Raw genomic sequence first — 21,233 nt, forward strand, 5'->3', positions numbered from 1 at the left:
GAATCAATCTTTCTTCCCCGGTCAGAAGAAAGTCACTAACTCCAGAGTAAAAGAATGGGGCAAGCAATGCGCTCTGTAAAGTGAATTCTAGTGAGGTAAAAGTGGGCAGGTCTCTACTGGAGGAGAGAGGACAGCAGCGAGGAGAGTGGCGTGGCAAGTGGAGAGAACTGCATATGCCCCCACCTCCCCAGTTCTCTCAGAGATATTCCACACAGGAATTCCTGACCCCTGCCCAGCAATTGTTCAATGACTCTGATCATGGGAAGGGTATGAGAAAAATACCACCAGAGTGGTATCATGGTTGGTAGACCAGAGACAACAGAGAAACAGGCTGCATAGCTCAGCCTCGCTCAGAAAACCTTTGTTCCCAAGGCACTATTAAGTATCAGGTAGACAGAAAGATTCCTGGGACACAGCTCCTGTCCTCACAGGAAGGACTCACTGGATAAGATGGGAGGCAAACCCAGGCAGGCTAGCATTAACGCAAGATGCTGAGTGCCCTAACAAACGTCTAAGCAACTTGCTTTAGGTGTAGCATGAAGAGAGGATCAGACACAGTTAATTCTAACACGAGGTGGAAAGTGTTAAGTGTGCTAATAGCAATACAAGCTGAGTACTATGAGAGCCCAGCAAAGGTTGGATTAATTCTGACCGGGACTCTCACAGAACAGGTAGTGTTTAAGTGGGACCTTGAAGGATTGGAATGAGTAGATAAAGCAGTGATGAGATTCTGCTTATCACAGGGGAGTTGGTGTAAAGAGGGAAGTCTATTTGCCTGTGTTTGCTTTTCCGAAGATAGGACAGCTACAAGCATGGAGCTGAAGTTCAGACTGACTTGGCTTTGATTTCCATGTCTGTCATTTCTGTGTGCCCTAACTTTCATATTTTCCTCTGTAAATGGAGCTTCTAGTACCTTCTTCATGGCATTGTTATTGGGAACAATTACATTACAACATGTTTAGTAATGCAAGTGTTTAGTGCGTGCTCAATAAATGATAGCTTTTATTGTCTGTGTTGTGACTGTTGCAGCGAACATTATCTCAGTCTTCCAGGTAGTAACTGAGGCTAATTGGCCACTGTTAGACAATTTAAAAAGTTAACAAAATGCACCTACATCTTCATCTGCATTTGTCCTCTCTTCAGATCCTTGTATATGAGCATCTTCACCTATTCTTGGATCCTAGTCTTGCTTTTTTGTTTTTGATTTGTTTGCATTTTTTTGTCTATACAGTAGAGCAAATTATTGATTTCTTGTTCTAATTTCCTTTTCCTGTTCTAAAGTCCTACTTTGGATGATCCTCTCTTTGTGGTGTGTTCAGATCCAGTAGTGAGTGCAGAAGGACAGTTACCATAGTCAGTCTCTCAGTAGAATGATGTCATGTCTACAGACCAGCTTTTTCCCTCTCCTAGTTACCACTATGCTGCTGAGAATCATCACAGAATATGGGAACTGCAGGCAACTGCAGCCAAATCTTTTGTTTTACCAATGAGAGCCTCCAGCCCAGGGACAGGAAGAAAATTGTCAAGCTTATACAGAGAGACAGGCAGGGGTGGGTCTGTGTACTAGTCGTCAAGTGTGCTGACTCACAGGCCAGTGCCCTGAATGGTGTCCATGCCCTTTCTGCTTTTCCTCGGCAGACTTGGGTTGTGAGGAGGGCAAAGATGCCTTTCCTCCTCCTCATTTCCTCTTCCCTCTCCCTTCCTCCCTGCTTTGGGTAAAGCTGAAACATGCAGCTCCTGCTTCCACAAGGCATCCTCAGCATGCTTTTCACAGCACCCTCTGCTGACTCCAGGGCCTTCACAGCTTGCAGCCCAGTTGACAGCCAGTGAAGTGAGAAGACTGCAAACACTTTAAACTGTCTCAGCATTGAAGAAAGTGAGAAGAAAGCAGGTGGGAAACGTCTGTGATGAGCGATATTGTAGAGAGTTAACAAAAACTGGGAGACTTTCAGGGTTCCCTTCTCCTGCTCCCCTGAAACCAAGAATTATAAATACTTTCCATCTTACAGGACAACTCCAGCTGTGCAGTGGTGACTAGGTTGAGGAGGATTTGGAAGCGGTACTTGGGCTCTGTGTACACACACTTGGGAACACATGCACACACACATTCATGCATTCACACTATGTAGTAGGCATTTCTGCCTTGGACTTTTAAAAACATGCTTGTCCTTCAGGATCCTCATCTTGGAAATCTGCCCTGTTCTCCCTCTTTAAGGGATTGCCCTTCCCTCTGAATGTGCAGAACATGCTGTGCTTCTACTGTAGAATTTATTTCATTTTCTCATACAGTTTTTATTAGTGGTTCATAAGTCTGTGTCTTTCTTCGCATTAGAATGACCCTCTTAAAGGCAAGGGTTTTGATTGTTGTTTTCCCCATACTATACCACATACACTATGTTGAATCAATAAAGTTACTTATTCAGTGAATGTTTTGGTATTATAATAGATACGTTGCAAGGTAGTGTAACAAAGTGATAAGGACTCATACTGTGGAATCAGACATACAGGGGTTTGAATTGTAGCTCCACTATTATCAGTTCTGTGACCTCTGCCTACATATGTTTTAGTCCCTCTTTTGTTAAATGGCAATAATAATAAACTACACCCTCTTAAGCTGTTTTAGAGATTAAAAGGGTTAATGAATGTAAAATGTGTAGTTTATTTTCTAGCATTAAAGTGCTCAATATATGCAAGCAGCTATTACTAATGTTAGAAGTAATAATGATCATTATCATCATCATCATCATCATCATCATTTGTTGCCACTGTGGCTGTGCCAGGTTCTCCAGATCCTCAGTGATCCCCTTTCTTTTCTTAGATATGTGAGGGAAATAAACAAAGGAATATATTGAAGAGAAAAAGCCCAGTGTTTATTACTATGTGACTGTTGCTCCAAGCTATGCTGTTGGCTTCTGTGAGCTGGAGGACCTGAGAAAGGTACTTTCCCTGTGGCCCTCACCTAATCTTGGCTGTCTGGGTCTCAGCACTATGGGGACCAGAAGAGGCCAACCCAAAACAATAGGAAATAAAAAGTAATTTTTGCCCAGTGCTTTGAACAAAGCAGGTCAAAGCTTCCCACCTCAGATCTTCAGAGCGAAGGCTCTTCCCTCCCATGTTCAAAGCAGTTCTAGACCTGCACAGCACCCTCAAAGAAACGAATCCAGCAGAGATTTTTATGGCTTTAGCACCATGGCCCATAACTGGCCTTCCCTCCTTAGCTGTTTTGAAGGAGACACTAGGGAGTGGAGGAGGGGTAGTCATCCTAAAACCAACAGGTGGTCCCAGTTGTAGGCTATGTAGCAGCAAGACTGTGGTGGCGGTGGTTTGCTTGGTGTATGTGTGAAGTGCAAGGGAAGCCAATAATGCAGTGTTCTGAGTGTGTGCAGAACCTATGGAGGAAAAGAGAAACATGTCCTGTTAATGGTAACGCCATTTGGATCTGGAAATAACTGTGTGTGCATAGTCCATGTCTGTTCTCTTACAGATGAGGAAACAGAAGCTCTTCATTTAAGGAGAGAAACAGTCCACTCTCTTGTTTACTCATTTACTTGACATTGGTTGTATCTGTCAATGGCAAAGACCATGTTGTGCACCAGAGAGATATGCTGAGAAATGAGAAAGAGGCTCTACCCTCACAAATTTGTCCTAAAAGGCAAACAACTAGATAATCAACAAGCTAATAAATGATTACATGCAGTTTTATCGCTTCAACCATCTCTTTGGATTCACTGCATTCTTCACACTCTCTTCTCTGATCAACTCATATTTCTGCTCGTATCAACTTTGCTGGTGGCATACTAGAATCAAGAATCAATTCTGTTTGCTTTCAAACCTGTTTATATTTCTGTGTTTTTATTATATTTGGACAATTAAAATTATGTGAACTAGTGAAATATGAGTGCAAAAGGAAGTATTTTTTCAAACTAAATACTTTTGAAAGGCTCTTGGATGAATCACTAAAATCATTGTAATATTAGGTATCGGAGAGATGACTCTAAGATTGGAGAAATGCATGGAAAAAATCTGAACTTACATTTGTAAGCACCTTCAAGTTCCTGATATCAAAATATTGATCAATATATGTGCTTCACAGTGTTTTAAGTTTTTTTTTTTTTTGTATCTTTTTCAAATAATCTAATCGCCATCCACATTGCATCAGTTAAGACGGCTTCAACTGTAATTAGGACTTGAGTAAAGTTCTGTGAAGGACACGAACTAAATGTTGTGACCGAGAACAGCAGGATGACCTCTTAAGGTGGTCCTTAAAGATAAGAAGCCAGTCAAGCAAAAGTGGGGGAGAAGAGTTTTGGGCAGTGAGAACAGCATCAGGGGAGGCCATGGTATGTGGCAGAAGCAGCAGATGAGGGAAAGGGAAATGATGAGGTTGTTCAGGTCAACAGGGCTTAGACAGTGCAGATTCTCAGAGGACATGCAAAGGAGTTGAGACTTTATTCAAAGCATGATGAGAAAGCATGAGGGGATTGAGGGGATCTGTTTTGACAGGACGTGATTTCCATTTTCACAAGAGCTACCTGGCTGCTAGGGGAAGGATTGATGAGGATGGAAAAAGGGAAAGTGGGCAAGGTGGAGGCAGGGATGAATTAAAGTGACAGCGCTCAGTGATAAAGTACAGTAAGTCTGCAGTGACAGGTGAGCAGTGGCAGAGCCCTAGGCCAGGATGAGAATGGGGATGTAAAGTGGGCATTGTAAATACATTTGTGACATCTTTAGAGGGACCTGCATCCATGTTTTCTTTAGCCAGTCAATCAGCATGACCAAACGTACAGCTAATTTTTGAAAGGCATATGTGATCTGACGGGGGAGAAAATCCTACCAAAAGTCAGGCAGCTGGGTTTTCTTCTTCGAGATTGCTAGTTATTGGCTGTGCTACTCAGAGCAAGCAACTTAACCCTTGGAAGCTCATCTGGAAAAGGACAATAATAATATCCCGTGCAGCCCACCTCATATTTGGGTTGTGCAGTTTAAATAAAAGGATGGCTCACATGTATCTAGGACTTTGGTAAGCTTATTCCTTCATTTGATCCTCACAGCAGGTAAGGCAGATAGTATGGTCCTCATGTCACAGGTGAGCAAACCAATACATATTCAATAAACCGTTATTGAACATCTACTATGTCAGGGTCAGGGACAGGCCCTGAAACTTACAAAATAGATTAGACCCGGCCCTGTCCTACAGAAGTTCACAGTCTGATGAAGAAGACAGATATGAAAATGTGAAATTATAGAATATCAAGATACATGCTAAGACAAAAAGTGTATTAGAACCTTAGAGGAGGAAGTAATGAATTTATTCTGGAAGGATTGGAAAGCTTTCCTCTGGGGTCAACATCTGGCTGGGGTCTTGAATGATGTGCAGAAGTTTTCCAGGTTCGCAGGGACATTTTTGAGGAGGATATGCAGAAGTATGCAGGCCTAGAAGGAAATGATTCATATGCAACTATGTGGGTAGGGCCTCAGGTGATTGGCAAACTGTTAAGAATGAGGCTGGAGAGTGAATTAGGGGCAGGGAGGCTCCCGCTCATGGATCCGTCTGTAAGCAAGTTATGCAAAAGCAGGAAAACCGGTACATTTGCTTCATTTTCATTCTTTCCTCAAATGCTTTCCCCAATTTCATAGTATACATGTTCCTGCGCCTTATACTCCCTTCTTCCTTGCTTACTGTTTCCTCCAGAATTAATCTGAATCCCAGTCTTTTTCCTGGAACTCTTAATTTTAGCAGGGATATACAAAGAGAACACTCCAGGATAGTGAGAAATGCATTTTTTTCTCCAAATGTCTTCCGGAATTCTGTTACTTAGCAGGAGCTATGTCCTGCCACGTTTTGAGAAACTTTGAAAAGTGATTCAAATGTTGGTACAAAGGGAACTAAATACTGGGTGGTGAGGAGCATCTTGGCAGAGAAGGCAGCTGAGCTTTTGCTAGAGTCTCAGTGGTTGAAATTGTCTGGGAGGCCTGAGTTTTGGTCCCTGGGCTGGGCAGCATGTGCTGTTGGTTGTCATGCCTCCATTCCTCCTTCTGTAAAATGGTAAATAAGAAAATGTGTAAGTTTGGGAGGTGAAAGAGTGTTAGAGCTAATTAAATCTCACTTATTTTACTTATGAGGAAACAACTCCCAAAGAGGAGAAATGACTAAGGTCATATAAAGAACCTGCAGCTTACTTGGTGATTTATGAATTTATTTCATTCAGCAAACATGTTTCAACACTTCCCACGTGCCAGGCACTGTGGTAGATGCTAGGACAATAGTGATAAGTAAAATAAACATGGTTCTTGCCCTAATCAGGGAGATGAAATTAAACAAATAAACCAAAAGGTAAACAACATAATTAAAGATAGAGATAAGGTATGATGGAAAGAAACAACGTACTGCAATAGAGAATAAAGAGTAGGTTATATATTTTAGAGAAGGCCTCTATGAAGAGAGAACATTTTAAGCTAAGATCTGAAGAATGAGAAGGGGTCAGTCACTTAAAGAGGGCTAGAAGAGCTTGCTAGGAGATAACAGCTTGTGCAAATGCCTCAAGGCAAGACAGTTGGGACTGTCCTGAAAGGTAAGAGAAAGACCAGCATGAAGCCCAGGCAGAGGGGGCATGGCCTGGAAGCAGATGTGGTGGGAGAGATAGGCCGGGTCAGAACTCACAGCCTTAGAGTTCAAAGTGCCCTTATTGGCAGACGCTTGATTGATCTCACACACCTGCAGAAAAGGAAAGGCAAGTACATGTGCATTGCAAGACTCTATTGGCCGAGCATTTGTTTCAAATGTCGTTTTCTCAGCAGGCTTTGCTGAGACCATAGATTACAAAAACAGAAATAAAAATGATTCAGCTTTTCTTCTGTGTCTCCCACTCAACTTAATTAGTGCTCACAGCTCCAGAAATCAGTTGAGGGCATGGGTCAGAAGTGAATTCAGATATAGATGAAGTGGGACTTAGTTTCTGGTGTTGCCACTTGGTTTTAAAGATGCAGAACTTTTTATGTTCCATAGCTTTATTTTATCCTTCACTTTTTGTCCTTTCACTTCCTCAGTGGATAAATGCTAGCTAGAAGATGAATTTTGCTGATTTAGGGCACCCTCGGACTGTACTCTGTAGCTTTCAGTAAAGCTTTGTCTTGATTGACAGATGCTGATCAAGTTCATGGGTATGCATTACAGTGAATGCTTGCTGGTTGGCCTAGGAAAACCTATTTGCATATATGATTTTCATAGGAAAGAATGGCAAATAAGAAACAAAAGATTTTTTTGCCACCCACCCAAGGAACAGAAATTAATATAGCCAAAGGAAGAGTCTGTCTTCATTTAATGAATGATTTACCTGGTGTTCCTTGCAGTAGTGGTTCATTCATGAACCAGCAGAAGGTGCTTTGTGACTGTGGGGATTGCGGAGATGACTGGCCCAGGAGGGGAAGCTGTAAAGCTAATCTCTCCCACAACCCACTTCTCTTTGGCTAATGGCTTTGCTTTTGTTTGTTCTGCTTTGGCTGGTGCATGTGCTAGTTCACAAAGACTGCACACACACAGAGTTAGGTAGATGTACTCCCTAACAGGGCTCTTTAGTGAATCCCATCTCCTAGCCCCAGATGAGACTGAGTGAACACTCACTCCAGCCTTGGACTGTAGCCTTTACCATGGCCCCTGAGCCTAACCCAAGAATGAGCCTTGGGAGCCTTGTTGACCCAAGGCTCAGACCCCAAGTCTCAGATCCCTTATTTCAAACAGAGCTCTTCACCCCAGTTCCAGACTGAGCCCCTGGCCCAGCATTCCTGGTGAGTCACCATATGTGGTGGAGTCTTGGTCCCAAAGGGTCCATCCACAATGTTGTGAGTCCCTCGGTACATATCCACTTTTTGAATGAACCTCTGAGAACACCTGCCCTCTCAAGACTGGGGTCTCCTCTGTCATCTCATCAGAGTGGCTTTTAGCCATGGAGCAGTGACATAGCCTCCTCTAGTCCAAAGCTGGCTGGTGCTAAGAAGAGGAAGCCTAGAACTCAGAATTTCTGTCCTTGTTCCAACATGTTAGTTGCACTCTATCTGTGAGCTTCACAGTCCCGTTGAGTCTTGTACATAAATCAGCAAGCAGTGGTCTTCAGTGAAACTGGGATCTAAACCACGACTCTGGTCCTGTCAGGGTTCCTTTCCCTTACTCTTCTTAAGAGCACCCAGAGTCACCATGAAAGAACTGCAAGTGGAAAAGGAATATGTGGGCTCGGACCTGTGTCCATCCTTGCATGACCCTTGGCTCCTCATCTGTTCATGGGTTTAAAGGTCATCCTTCCTGTCCTGCCTACCTTACTGAGTATTCACAACAGAAAATTAATGTAAGAGATTGAAAAATTGTATAATACATTATAAGTTATTATTACCTCTCCCAAATTGTCAACATTTCATCCTCGCTATCTAGCAGCAGAATAGTGTAGGGTAGGAGTTTACAAACTACAGCCCACAGGCCAAACCCAGCCCAATGCCAGATTTTTCTAAATAAAGTTTTATTGAAACACAGCCACACTCATTTGTTTACATATTGTCTTTGGCTGCCTTCATGCTATAAAAGTAGCATTGAGTAGTGCAGCAGAGACCACATGGCCCACAGAGCCTAAGATATTTGCTATTTGGCTTTTTGCAGAAAAAGTTTGCCTACACCTGGCATAGAAGAGCAAAGTGAGGACTCTGAAGTCAGAATGCCTGTGTTTGGATTCTGAATCTTCTACTTAATGGCTGTATGACCTTGTGCAAGTTAATTAGTCTCAGTTTTCTCTCTATGAAATAAAAATAAACATTGCATCCCCAACCTGTGCTATCAAATTAGCATTAAATGAGTAATTCATGTAAGGCACTTAGGTTAGTATTTGGCACATAGTGAGTGCTCAGTGTTGGCTGTTATTATTATCCAAAGAATGAAAGCTCTGGTTTGTGTTGATGGACTCTCAGGGGATGGAGTAGCGTGGTTTAGGGCACAGGCCATGGAGTAGGACAGAACATTATTTATATCCTAGTTCTGCCACTCACCACATGAATGACTCGGAGAAGATTAATTAATCTCCCTAAACTTCAGCTTCCTCATGCATGAAATAGGAAAAAGAAATTAGAGGGTTATTGTGAAGAGTAAGTGATAAAATGCATGTGAAGTGCCAATAATAGAATTTGGAACATAGTAAACACTCAATAGGTGATATAACTACAATAATAAATAAGAAGAAGAATGGTATTTTTCTAAGTAGTACTAGCTTCTCTGAACAAGTAGGTAGTTGGGGGTGACTACTATGCCAATATTGTGTGAGGTAGGAGGCTCTACTTATCACTAGTAATGCTCTGGACACCAGGTTTTGCATATTCCAGGCACAGGTAAATTAAATACACTTTAAAATGGAGTTGTTTAGACAGCTGTCTAGGCTTTTTTCTAGGCCAATAGTCCTTCAAGGCCGGGTACCTTTCTGTACTAACAATTCATGACTCTGTGACTGTTCTTAGGTGGAGTGATAGATCAAGGTCATACACGTTGAGTCACTCTATGGACCATCCCTGAAAGATCCTCTTCTCATAATAACACATGGGTACACAGTGATGCTAAGGAGTTTGCCATATGGGGTGAAAATGCCCTCATTTTGAATCCATTCAACATCTTCAGGGTTGAGTTCTGTAATGGGATGTAAATCTTCTTGCCTGGGGAGAAATGGCTGAGGAGACTGGGTGTTGTGGGTGGAATACATCAAGGTTGGTGGGGTTTGAGTGCCAGCCCAAGAGCACAGCTCTCATTCTCTGTTGGCCTAAGCTAACAGGGAGTGATCAAGTTCAGCGGACTGAAGCACAGGGGAGTATTACGTATCTTCCAGACCTGTGGATGCTAGATGGGCAGCCTAATTTAGAAGAATATGAAACAAGTAACAGCGTCATGCAATTTTGGTTATTCCCTACCTAGCTCTGTATGAGTTATTGTTCATTATATTAGCAGAGAAAATGAGGATTTGGAGAGCCTCTTCCTTCAAGGGAGCTTACATCTCAATTTCAGGTGAAAAAGCATAAATACACAAAAAGTTACTTGATAATATAAAATAAAATAATCAATTCATTCGGTGCAAGACATGCCATGAAAGAAAGATGGGTCAACTTAGTATCCCTGGATTAAAATAGGTAAATGACTTGCATTCATTCATTTATTCTTATATTCACTCATGTACCAAAAATATTGTGTAGTCATTACGGGAATCCTTCAAAGAGATATGAAGAATAATATAAGCTTTATGAGGGCAAAGGCATCATCTGTCTTATTTACTACTCTATTCCAGTGTCTAGCCCACAGGGGAAAGACAATAAGGACTGAGTTAGACATAGATCCTTATTTAATACTTAGTGTTTAGATGTATGTAGTTTCTAACACATTTGTGGACATTTATGGAGCTCCTAACATGATTTTGGGCTCTAATTGATGAAATACTGCAATCAGACATTTAGTAGACATCTGTTGGCTTGATATGCCCAGCATGCATCTCCTCTCTGTTCACAGCACCTTAATTTTCCTCTGGCTGGTAACTTGGCTGGTAGCTTAGTAACGTGGATAGTTGTTCTGCTTCCCTTGACCCAGGGGTGGCCCATGCCTAAGCAAGGCTAATCTTGAACTGTATAAACAGTTATCGCAAATGACTGGAGCAATGGTGAGACTCTAAAGAGACTGTCCATGAATTGTTGACATCTAGATTTCTAGAGCTGCTGCAGTTTCTGTCTTATATGAGGCACTTTTTCAGCTGGGGCTTCCTCATATCCTTTCAACATTCTGTTCTTACAAATCACAGAACCTAAACTAATAAAGCATGGATGTTAGATAAAAATTGATAAGACGCACACATTTCTAGGTACATTTAAAAGATAGGTGGAGACTTTCAGTTCATAGCTAGGATCAGGGAGGCGTAAGGGTCTTTATGAAGGAGACGGCATTTGATCTGAACTTTTAGAGAATGGAAAGGATCTGGAAAGAAAGAAAGCAAACTTTTAGAGAATGGAAAGGATCTGGAAAGAAAGAAAGCAAGAGACAGGAGGCCTGTGCAGGCTGGAGCAAGGGCATGAGTGTAGGCCCAGAGCCTACGGCCAAGAAACAACCAAAAAACAGTCACATCTATGCTGGAGCTCAGTGAACTCACTGAGCAGCCCATGTTTGTCGTGCCATTACACTTAAGTCAGATGTTCCTGTTCCCATTTCCTAGGTTATACTACTAAGTCACAACAACCTTCCCCTCCATTGTCTCTCATCCGTGGACTTGGGCTATGGGATGTTAGAGAGGAAAGGTCTTGTGAGACCAGCTAGGACTGACCTTCTTAGGCCAAAGTGATATGCTAGGACTCTCCAGGCACCCATGCCACATGTGAAGTGCTGGATACCTTAGAGGAGCTCAGTTTTACTCAGAGAGCTATGTGATCTCTTTCTCCTCACCTTCATCTCTACTGCTTTCCTCCTTTCCCCCTATACCATGTCCACATGGGCCTTCTGTTTCCCAAGCTCTTCAGTCTTGTTCCTGAACCTCATTCAGAGCCTCTGTTCCATTCCTTCTGCCTGAGACTGTTTCTTTAGCCTTTAGCCTGGATAGCTCCTTCTTAGGGTTCATTTCTCAGCTCCAATGCTAGTGACACAGAGAGGTCTCCCTGACCATCCTGTCTAGAATAGTCCTGCCAGTCACTCTCACATCATCCCATTTTATTTTCTTTGTAACATTTGCAGCATCCAAAATGGCCTTGTTTATTCATATGTCCTCTCTCTTATTCTCTAGAGCCTAAGCTCCAAGAGAGCAGGGACTTGTCTTTTTATCCAGTGATATATACCACCAGCACCAGCTTGCTCCCTAGCATCCACTACATGCTCAGCAAACTCTTGTTGGATGGGTGAATGATTAGATAGAACAAAGATGGAGAGAAGAAACAGAAAATTTCCATCTGTAGGACTACACATCCCCAATGAGTACAGAAGTTCTATTACAGGTACTTCACCAAAACAAAAAAAAGTTTGAGAAACACTGATTTAGTTTCAACTCCATTGTCCAGATAGGGAAAATGCAGCCCAGAGAGGAGAAGGGGCTTGTTCACAGACGTGCTTCTTTGCACTTACTTCTCCACAATCATGTCAGGCACCTGAAGAATTTTACAAGGAAAGCTCCAGTTGATCAGTCTGCTTGCCCTGGCCCCATGCCCTTGGCTACATATGTCAGCCCACAAGGTGAGTCTAAATTCCAGAACCAGTGAGCCCAGCCTTGTTCTAATTCTTAGCCTCATATGTGGTATCACATCTCATTGGCTTTCAGTGCCTAGTAATTAAGACCCATGTTTAATAATAAATACACAAATCTGACCTGGGAGGATGGCTCTTCTTCCACATCTCCTTTTCCAACTGGGCACCAGGGCCTGGATGAAGAGAGTTCTTGGAAGGCTGAGACGAATCCAAAACCAAAGTGAAATGCTACATTGACACATGACGCAACGACTTAACTTCTCCAGTCTGGGCAAGGCCCTTGGCAACCTAGTCCCCACCCACCTCCAACTCTGTGCCATACCCCAACCCCAGTCATACTGGTGTTTCTTGAGTTTCTCTGTTGTTCCCTTCTCTCTCATCTAGGTGCTTTGGATAAAGCGGTCCCCCCACCTGGATACAGAAGCAAGGTGCTTAACACTGTGCCTGGCCTCTGCTAAGAACTCAGTTAACACTGGCTATAATAGCAGTTATGATTATTTATGCTCTGGCTGATCCCTTTATTACTCTCAGATCACCCTTTATTTTCCTTAATGTAAAACTCACTGAACTCTTGCTTAAGCTCTGTGAAGGTAGAAAACATGTCTGTCTTGTGTTACTGTGGTACCCCAATTTTATGGCAATATTAGTTTCTGGTGCCAATAAATATTTGTTGAATTTACTAAACAAATGATAACATTTTATCGAGCGAATGGTAGACGCCCTAGATGTGTCACAGATTCCTAAGTAAATGTGATATTGTTTAGAGGGCTTGGGGATGATTTATATCTATTATGGTAATTCTTTGCATGTCAGCATTATATCTAGGATGCGAGAGAGTATAAGAAGGGATGGACAGGCACTCTTATTGTCCTCTGAGTGATGGAAATACAGCACATCATTTGATATCACAACATTAGAGTCTGATGATCAGGAATGTGATTCCCATCCATAAGGATAGAATTATTCTGGGAGGGAAATGAGTGCCTGAAAGTCCTCCCATTCACACATACTTTTGATCTCCCTCCCCTAAAATGAAGCTGTCCTGTCACCTCATTATCTGCTATTTACAATAAAGCTACCACACTCCCAGGGACTGGAGCCAGGATCCAAGGAGAAATGTCGGTGTGTGAGGTCTTAAATGAAGTGACAATAAAAAAGGAGTTGCTAATGCCAGGAGTTCCCTCCCTGGGAGAGAGCTGTCAGGGCCAGTGCCCAGGGCTGGGAGATTTATTGATACTAAGTGGATGGTGCCCTAACCAGGAGTGATTATCAAAGAGGTTTGAGTGAGCTGAGAATGGAATTGGACAGCCTGCACCGTGCAGTGTGTGGGTTTTCCTGCCCTTACTGGTTCCTGCCCTCCTGCCTCCCCAAGAGGGAATTCCTGGCCTCGTTTTTTACTCACTCTGATTGTTGGACACGCTCTGCTACAGAGTTTCCTGGAGGCAGGGCCCTCAGAATCTGACACTCTGGCAGGGTTCCCTGAATGCTCTCTCTATCTCTGCCAGGCCTTTGCTGTTGCTGTTCCTTCTACTCGTATACGATAGTCTTTATGCACATGTAACTGTACCAAAACCCCTCTCCTGGCTGATTCCTCCCTACCTTTCAGTGTCAAAGCTGGCACTTCCTCTTGGAAGCTTTCTTTGAGGTCCCCAAAGGCTGGGGTTAGGTGTCCCTGCCTGCTGAACTCATCCTTAACATAGCGTGTAGACTGAATTGCTATTGCCTACATAGTTGTCAGTCTCTCCCATTGTTAAAGTGAGAGTCCCAAAGTGATTGGGGATGGGCTGGTTTACCATTGTATCTCCATTGCCTAACATAGTGTCTTCACAAGTGCCAGATGCTGGGTGTCGAATGAGGGGTGGATTGATAGATGGACCGAAGAATAGGTGTGTATGTGTATAGACTTCCCAGGGATGCGACATGAATAAATCAAACATACCACTCAATTTTATTTGCTTATAGTTCAATAGATTCTAATGTAGTAATGCCTCTTTATCTGGCATCAGGGGAAGGCAGCATGCTACATGAGAGGATTTTCCAGAAACTGAAGCTGACCCATGTCCCAAGACTATTTCAAACATCCACGACATATCACAGACATTAAGGGCTCAAGCTCTGCAGTCAGACTGGTAAAGGTCATATCTCAGCTTGCCTTATGCTGGTTCTGGACCTCACTTCTCCAATTTGAAACCCACCTCAAGGAATGAAAGGGGTTAATGTAGGGAAATGTCCTTGGCACAGTGTCTGGCACTTGGCAGGTGTTGAAGTATCAGCTCTCAATTATTACTATCATAAAGCATTACAGGCCAAGCACAGTGGCTCACGCCTGCAATCCCAGCACTTTAAGAGGCTGAGGTGGGAGGATCACTTGAGGCCAGCAGTTCAAGACCAACCTGCACAACATAATGAGATCGCATCTCTACAGTTTGGAGCTGCAGTGAGCCATGATGGCACCACTGCATTCCAGCCCAGGTGACACAGTCAGACCCTGTTTCAAAAAAAAAAAAGCAAGAAGAAGAAGAAGAAAGAAAGAGAACACTAATATCCCAATGCTTTCTAAATGGCGAATACTACATTTCATCCCAGCAACATGATGGAAGTCTCTGCATTAACCCAGTATGCACGGAGTTCTGATTCTGAAAAATGCCCCATCTCTTCTCTCCTACTCGTCATATCTGACAATGTAGGCTCCATCTCTGGCTCCCTTTCTAGTCTGCCTCCTTTCATCTCTCTACTGGATAACTTATTCACATAGCAGGTTAAAAGTTGTGTCTTAACTCTTAAGACTCCAAATGCATCTATTTAAAAGAAGAAACGAAGGTAAATCTGTTCAGGAAAGTGAGATTTGGGCTGAGACACAACTCCTGCAAAGGAGTGATCTTTGCAAAGAGGTAAGAAAAGCAAGTTGCAGGCAGGAGGGGAACAATTAGTGCAGGCTTCCAGGATTTTGTTACAAGGGAATCCAAGAACTCAGAGACTTACCTGCTTACTGGATTTGAAAAAGTGCACTGGGGGGTTGTTAAAATTTGACTAAATAACTAAAGTGTTGTCAAATCAGTAAACATTTTCCAATCAATTAGACTAGACTCTAGAATGTCAGAGTCTGAAGGTGCATTAAACATTACAGAGATCAAACAATCATTTCACAGATGGGAAAGCTGAGGCCCAGGAGAGTGTGGGATTTACTTAAAGTCATACAAGTACTCTGTAACGATAAAACCAAAAAGACAATTGTCCAGGTCTTCAGAGAGCTAGCCTAGTACTTTGTCTACAGAACCTTGTTGTCTCTTCTGATCGAATATTGGTTATGACAGATTCAAAGTAGATATAATACCTCACAACTACTAATTATATGTGTCAACATTTAACCAATGACTGCATTCTCCCACAGGCCTTGGGCCTATAGGGTCTATCTGTCTCTTTCTCTCTCTCTCTCTTTCTTTTTCTTCCTCTCTCTCTCTCTGCTGTTGCTTAGGTTTGGCTGAAGTGTAAAAATGGCCTGACAGTCAGGCACTGAGCAACTCTGGGAGTCAGGGTTAACTCAAGTAAATCCAGGCCAGGCTACCTCCAAGCCATGCTCTTTTAGGGAGTAGCGGGTAAGTGCACCCTCTTAGCCTTAGAGGATAAAGCACTCTGTTTAAGGTAAGACATGTTTGCAGAAGGGGAAATCAAGGAGATAATTTGAAGGGGAAAATGTCCTGGCCTCTTGTGTGTCTAAGGATTTGTTATGTCTGCCTGCTCCCATTTCGTCCACCCCATCTCACCCTTTCCTACCTCACGTGTGAAGTCCTAGCAAGAAACACCATCCATGAGGGCCCCAGAGGCCCAACTAAATGTGTGAAACCAAGTAGATGACATGAGGGAATAGATTTGGATCATAGGATATATTTTATTGGATAATAAAATATATTTCATAGGATATATTTCATAGGATAATATTTTATTGCAGCAAGGGGAGAGAAGAGATTCAAAAAATACTGTAGAGAGCATATTATAATATTTTAATGGGGTTTATGTGCTCCCCAAACACACTTCACCCTGGAAGACTGAGTGTGCATTTTGACAAATCTATATTTAACACTGGGAGAATAATACACGATGTATGCTTCCTGGTAGATAAATCATATTTATAGAAATCTTGATTCTAGTTATTACAATAGACATTTAAAGACAGTGCCTATTGTGGGTTGTGGATAGATACAGTGTCCTCATTAGGGTGGAGGAGAAAATAGTGTGAGTGACAGAGGATTAACGGCTACCTTAGAAGACAACAACCCAGGCAGGGGAGCAAGTGGTTCAGGGTGAACCAACAGTCATCTCTGTTTGGGTTCAGCTCCTCCTCTGCCCCTACTGCAGGTCGTATGCCCTCATCAAGCACTCATCATTCTTTTATTCATCAATTACTTATTAAGCATCTACCATGTCCCAGACTCCCTGCTGGCTTTTGGGCACAAAAAGCATGTCCTTATTTTCAGGGAATTCACAATGAGCCAAATAGCCACACGTACATACAAATAAATCACGACAATTATTTTAGATAAAATAATTAAAGGATGGGAAATAAGACAGAGTGATGTGATACACACTGATGAGGGGTCACTATTTAGAAGAGGTAATGAAGCAAGATCTATACAGAGAGGTGAGATTTGGGCTGAGGCACAACTGCTACAAAGGAGTGATGTTTGCAAAGAGGTAAAGGAAGAGCATTGCAGGCAGGAGGGGAGCAGCTGGTGCAGAGTCTCCCAAGCAGAATGAGCTCGGAGCCCAGAGGAACAGAGCGAAAGCCAGTGTGGCTACAGCAGTCAGCGAGTAGAAGAGGGGTGTAAGGTAGGTGAGGTCAGAGGAGCAGGCTATTCACAATCTGTGTGATGGTCAGATGTTGAGACTTTTCCTGTGTGCAAAGGGAAAACTTTGAGTGGATTTACACAAGGAGGAAGAACAATGTGTTTTGTTTGTTTTGTCTTTGTTGTTTAAATAAGATCTCTCTGGCTTCTGGGTAGGGAATTGATTTTGTCACTGAAAACCAAATGTCATAAAGCTCAAGGCCATGAACACCACCTTCAGATACCTGGAGGTCTATGGAGTGGGTCAAGAGCAGGAATTATGTGAAACCAGAATCTCAGTAACTAAAAGTATGCAAGCAGATGTTAATGATCACCTGCCAGGTTTTCTGCAGATAGTATGCTGGTTTTCAGTGGGAGTAGGACAGATGTGTTAAATGGTTCAGCTGCAATCTTTAAGAGATTATGACCTTTAAAGCCCATTATCTCTAGGGACTAACGGAAAACGGAGACTCGCAGTAGACAATTAGGTACCACTGGTTAATTGCATTATTTACTGCAGCATGGCCCAAAAGATTTTCAATAACATTTCTAAAGTATTCACCAGAAAAGGTCTTGGAGGCAAATGGATTTGACAAGATCTGGGATAAAAATGGGTAGAATTCCTCACAATCTTTCATGCAGCTAATGTGAAGTATGAAACTCTAAAACAGGGACAAAGTATGCACCACTTCCCAAACGTAGTTGACCAAAGACTTTTATTTTTTAAGAAGCATCTTGTGGGACTATTATTTCATGAAACCTTCTGGGCAATGGTCACATAGTGTAATTTGAGATCCCATACACAGTGGCAATGTGGGGTTCTAGAAGCAGGTGATATGGTAAAAAAAAAAAAAAAAAAAAAAAAGAGTAAAGGACCTAATAGCATTAACTTTTTTATCTTAAAAGAAAAAAATAATAATACCTAAGTCACAAGGATGTGATGAGCACTAAATAGCCTAATATATGTAAAAGGACCACAGAGCTCTCTAAAATACTGTTCTTATGACAAGGATGAATGACTTTCCTCACCATCCACCTTGGAAGGACAATTTTTAGGCATTGAAGATGGCCTTGAACCCCAAGGTTCTTCAAACCAACCGGTCTCACTGGGGTAAAGATTATGAACTCTCATCCTATATTATATAGTAAAACAAAGTTTAGGAGCTGACTGACTTGGAGTTTAATCCCATGACCTTGGTCTTTTTAGCATTATATTTTAACTAGAAGTATAATCAACCGCAAACCAGGATTGGTAACTGCATTGGGATCCTACAGAATCGATCCTGTGGGTATGCTCTCACAGCTAAGCTATTACTATCACTGATACACTGGGGCGTCTGAAAATCAGCTAGCAAGATGTACAAGGACAAAATGAGCATTAGCAGACAAATGAACACTGAGAGTTAAGGGCTAGACTGGGAAAATCAACACTTGTTTTCTTAAACATGTTATTAGCAGCAATAGCTGGATTCTTCCTGTAGCACCTTTTTATGCTTTGCCTTTAACTGATAGACAATGGGAGGGAAAGATCATTAAATTAAGAGTCAAAATATCTGCCCAAGTCATATGTCCTAGCTGTGCTACCTTGAACATGTTCAGTAAATTTCTGAGCCTTGGTTTCTCCCCTTTAAAACAATGACTCAGTCATCCCTTTCTAACCTCAACAGGGTCATTGTAGAGACCAAGTAAGGTAATAGATGAAAGTGTCTTTTATATATGGCTACTGTAATTAATAACCATGACAACTTCTGGCTTGTAATAGATACCTAATAAAATTGGATTTACACAGATGAAGGACATGTCAAACAGGTGAATTTGTGAGTGGGATGGTTAGATGGGTAGGATGGATGGACAGTTGGATAGATTGGTGTGTCAAAAAGATTAATGGATGGATTGGTTTGTTGGATGGGTAGATGAATAGATGACGGTTGGGTGGATAGTTGATGGGTTGGATGGATGAACTAGTGGATGGATTTATTTTGGAGTCATCTGACCACTTTTTGCAGTCTTCTATTCATTAATCCTTCTCTTCTCTTCTTCTAGTCTGTTCCCAGTTCTCCAAAGGAGTCTATGCCATCTTTGGGTTTTATGAACGTAGGACTGTCAACATGCTGACCTCCTTCTGTGGGGCCCTCCACGTCTGCTTCATCACGCCGAGCTTTCCCGTTGATACATCCAATCAATTTGTCCTTCAGCTGCGCCCTGAACTGCAGGATGCCCTCATCAGCATCATCGACCATTACAAGTGGCAGAAATTTGTCTACATTTATGATGCTGACCGGGGTAAGCCAAGCGTTAGGGGAGGGAGACTTTTGAGGGATGGAGAGAAAATTACCAGCAGAAAGGAGAATGACGCCTCACTGCTTCCCTGAAAAATGTGGGAAAATTATCCAAAATGCTTTATTTCTGAGAAATCTGACTGATTTATCAGTAGCTAACCTCTAATTCATTTTGGAAATGCATTTATCGGTAGTAACCTCTAATTCATTTTGGAAACGCATTCTGAGAATAATTCTCTTAATGCACCAAGTCGCTCTACAGCTCACCAAGCTTTCATGGCTCCTGAGTCCAAACTCAATGCCAAAGGATCTCAGACTTTGGATTCAGACAGATTTGAATGTGAAACTTAGGTTCTGTCCTCTCCAGTTGTTTGACTTTGGACAAACTCTCTCTGCCTCAATTTCAGCATTTATATAATGGGGATAAAATTTTACCTTCACTTTCTCATGTCTATAATGAAGACAAAAACAATCTCTACCTTATAAAGGTTTTGTGAAACTGAATGAGATGACTACAAAGTGTTCAGTGCCTGCAACATAGTAAAAACTCAAAATTCTTTCTGGTGTTAGATGTTATCATCATCATCATCTTCATCCTCATCATAATCTTCATCCTTCTCTGGGCTTTCTAGTTCTTCCTCCTTTGAATTTAACATCACATTTTCCAAATGTTTTCTATACTTTTTCCTCTCTATGTCTTTACTCATGTTATTCCAGTTTTCTGGAATGCACTTCCCTTCTCCAATCTATGTCTGTAAATCCTTCTCCTCTTTTGCAGGCTGTTCAAATACCACTTTCCCTATTCCCCAGTTCTCTGGATGGGAGCACTCTCTCCAACTCCCGTGATGTTTGTCTTGTACTGTCCTACCTTCCCACGGTATACTAAATAGTCTTGTAATAATTTAGTCACTACTGGTGTAAACAAATAAATGGGTCATGCAAGGCCTGAAAGGTGAGACAGGAGTACAGTACTGATGTGGTTGCCTGCAGGGAGTCTTAGAAGACTTTTGAGTTGGAGAGCAGTTTGTGAAAGTGATTTTTCAGGCAGTTAGGCAGGCATTGTTCAGATGGGAAGGAGCCAACAGAGGAAGAAACCAGGAACACCCTATTTTCTTTGATTTTTCCTTCACTGTCCCCACTTTGATGACTTCCCCTCTCAGACTACAACTACTGCAGGGGTCACCTGGAGGTCTATTTCAGGACAGCTTTGCAGCATAATGAAACTGGAGGCCTGGAAGTAATAAAGTTGGAAAAATGTACCTTTGCTTGTGTGAGATCATCTCTGGGGCCAGCAGAAGCACCCACACTCTCAAAAGAGCTCCACCTACCTCAGAACTCAGAGCTCAGAGCTCTGCCATGTATTAGCTGCGTGACCTTGGACTAATGACTAAATCTCTCTGAGCCTCAATTTCCACGCTGTAAAAGAGGGATAATAATAGTATCTACCTTGAAAGATTAAGTAAATTAAAACCGGTAGAACAGTGCCAGACACACAGTAAATTTTCAGTAAATGTTAATCTCAAACACACCAAACAACTTGTACTGAAAAGGAAACAAACATAGGAAGGCACAGCAGAACCAGTCTACAGATGATTCTTGAGGCCAGGTACTACATTAGTCACTGTGGAAGAGGTTAGCAGTGTTACTGAAAGCCAGAAATGACATACATACAAAAAATTAATCCATGCAAAATCAAAATAATATCTATGAATAATTAATAATGACCCCCCCACCCAAGATGTTCATGTCGCGATCACTGGAAACTGAGAATATGTCTATGTTACATGGCAAGGGAAAATTAAGTCTACAGATGGGACTGAGGTTGCTAAACTATTGACCTTTAATAGGGTGATTATCCTGGATTATGTTGGGGGGACACAATGTAATCACAAGGTCCTT

General features: G+C 42.1%; 1 protein-coding gene across 6 annotated transcripts in view; it reads left to right on the forward strand.

Annotated features, from left to right (window-relative positions):
- Positions 1-21,233, forward strand: part of GRIA1 (glutamate receptor, ionotropic, AMPA 1) — a 335,531-nt gene that overhangs the window by 149,151 nt on the left and 165,147 nt on the right. For 5 of the 6 annotated variants that reach the window (XM_011931636.1, XM_011931637.1, XM_011931640.1 and 2 more), the window contains exon 3: positions 19,099-19,338. The exons of the other annotated variant lie outside the window; for it this stretch is intronic. In XM_011931636.1, coding sequence (XP_011787026.1) covers positions 19,099-19,338 — 240 coding nt within the window. The remainder of the gene's footprint in view (positions 1-19,098; positions 19,339-21,233) is intronic. 6 annotated transcript variants of the gene reach the window in all.

The sequence above is a fragment of the Colobus angolensis genome, unplaced genomic scaffold (assembly GCF_000951035.1).
Source record: "Colobus angolensis palliatus isolate OR3802 unplaced genomic scaffold, Cang.pa_1.0 Scaffold90, whole genome shotgun sequence".
NCBI lineage: Eukaryota > Metazoa > Chordata > Mammalia > Primates > Cercopithecidae > Colobus > Colobus angolensis.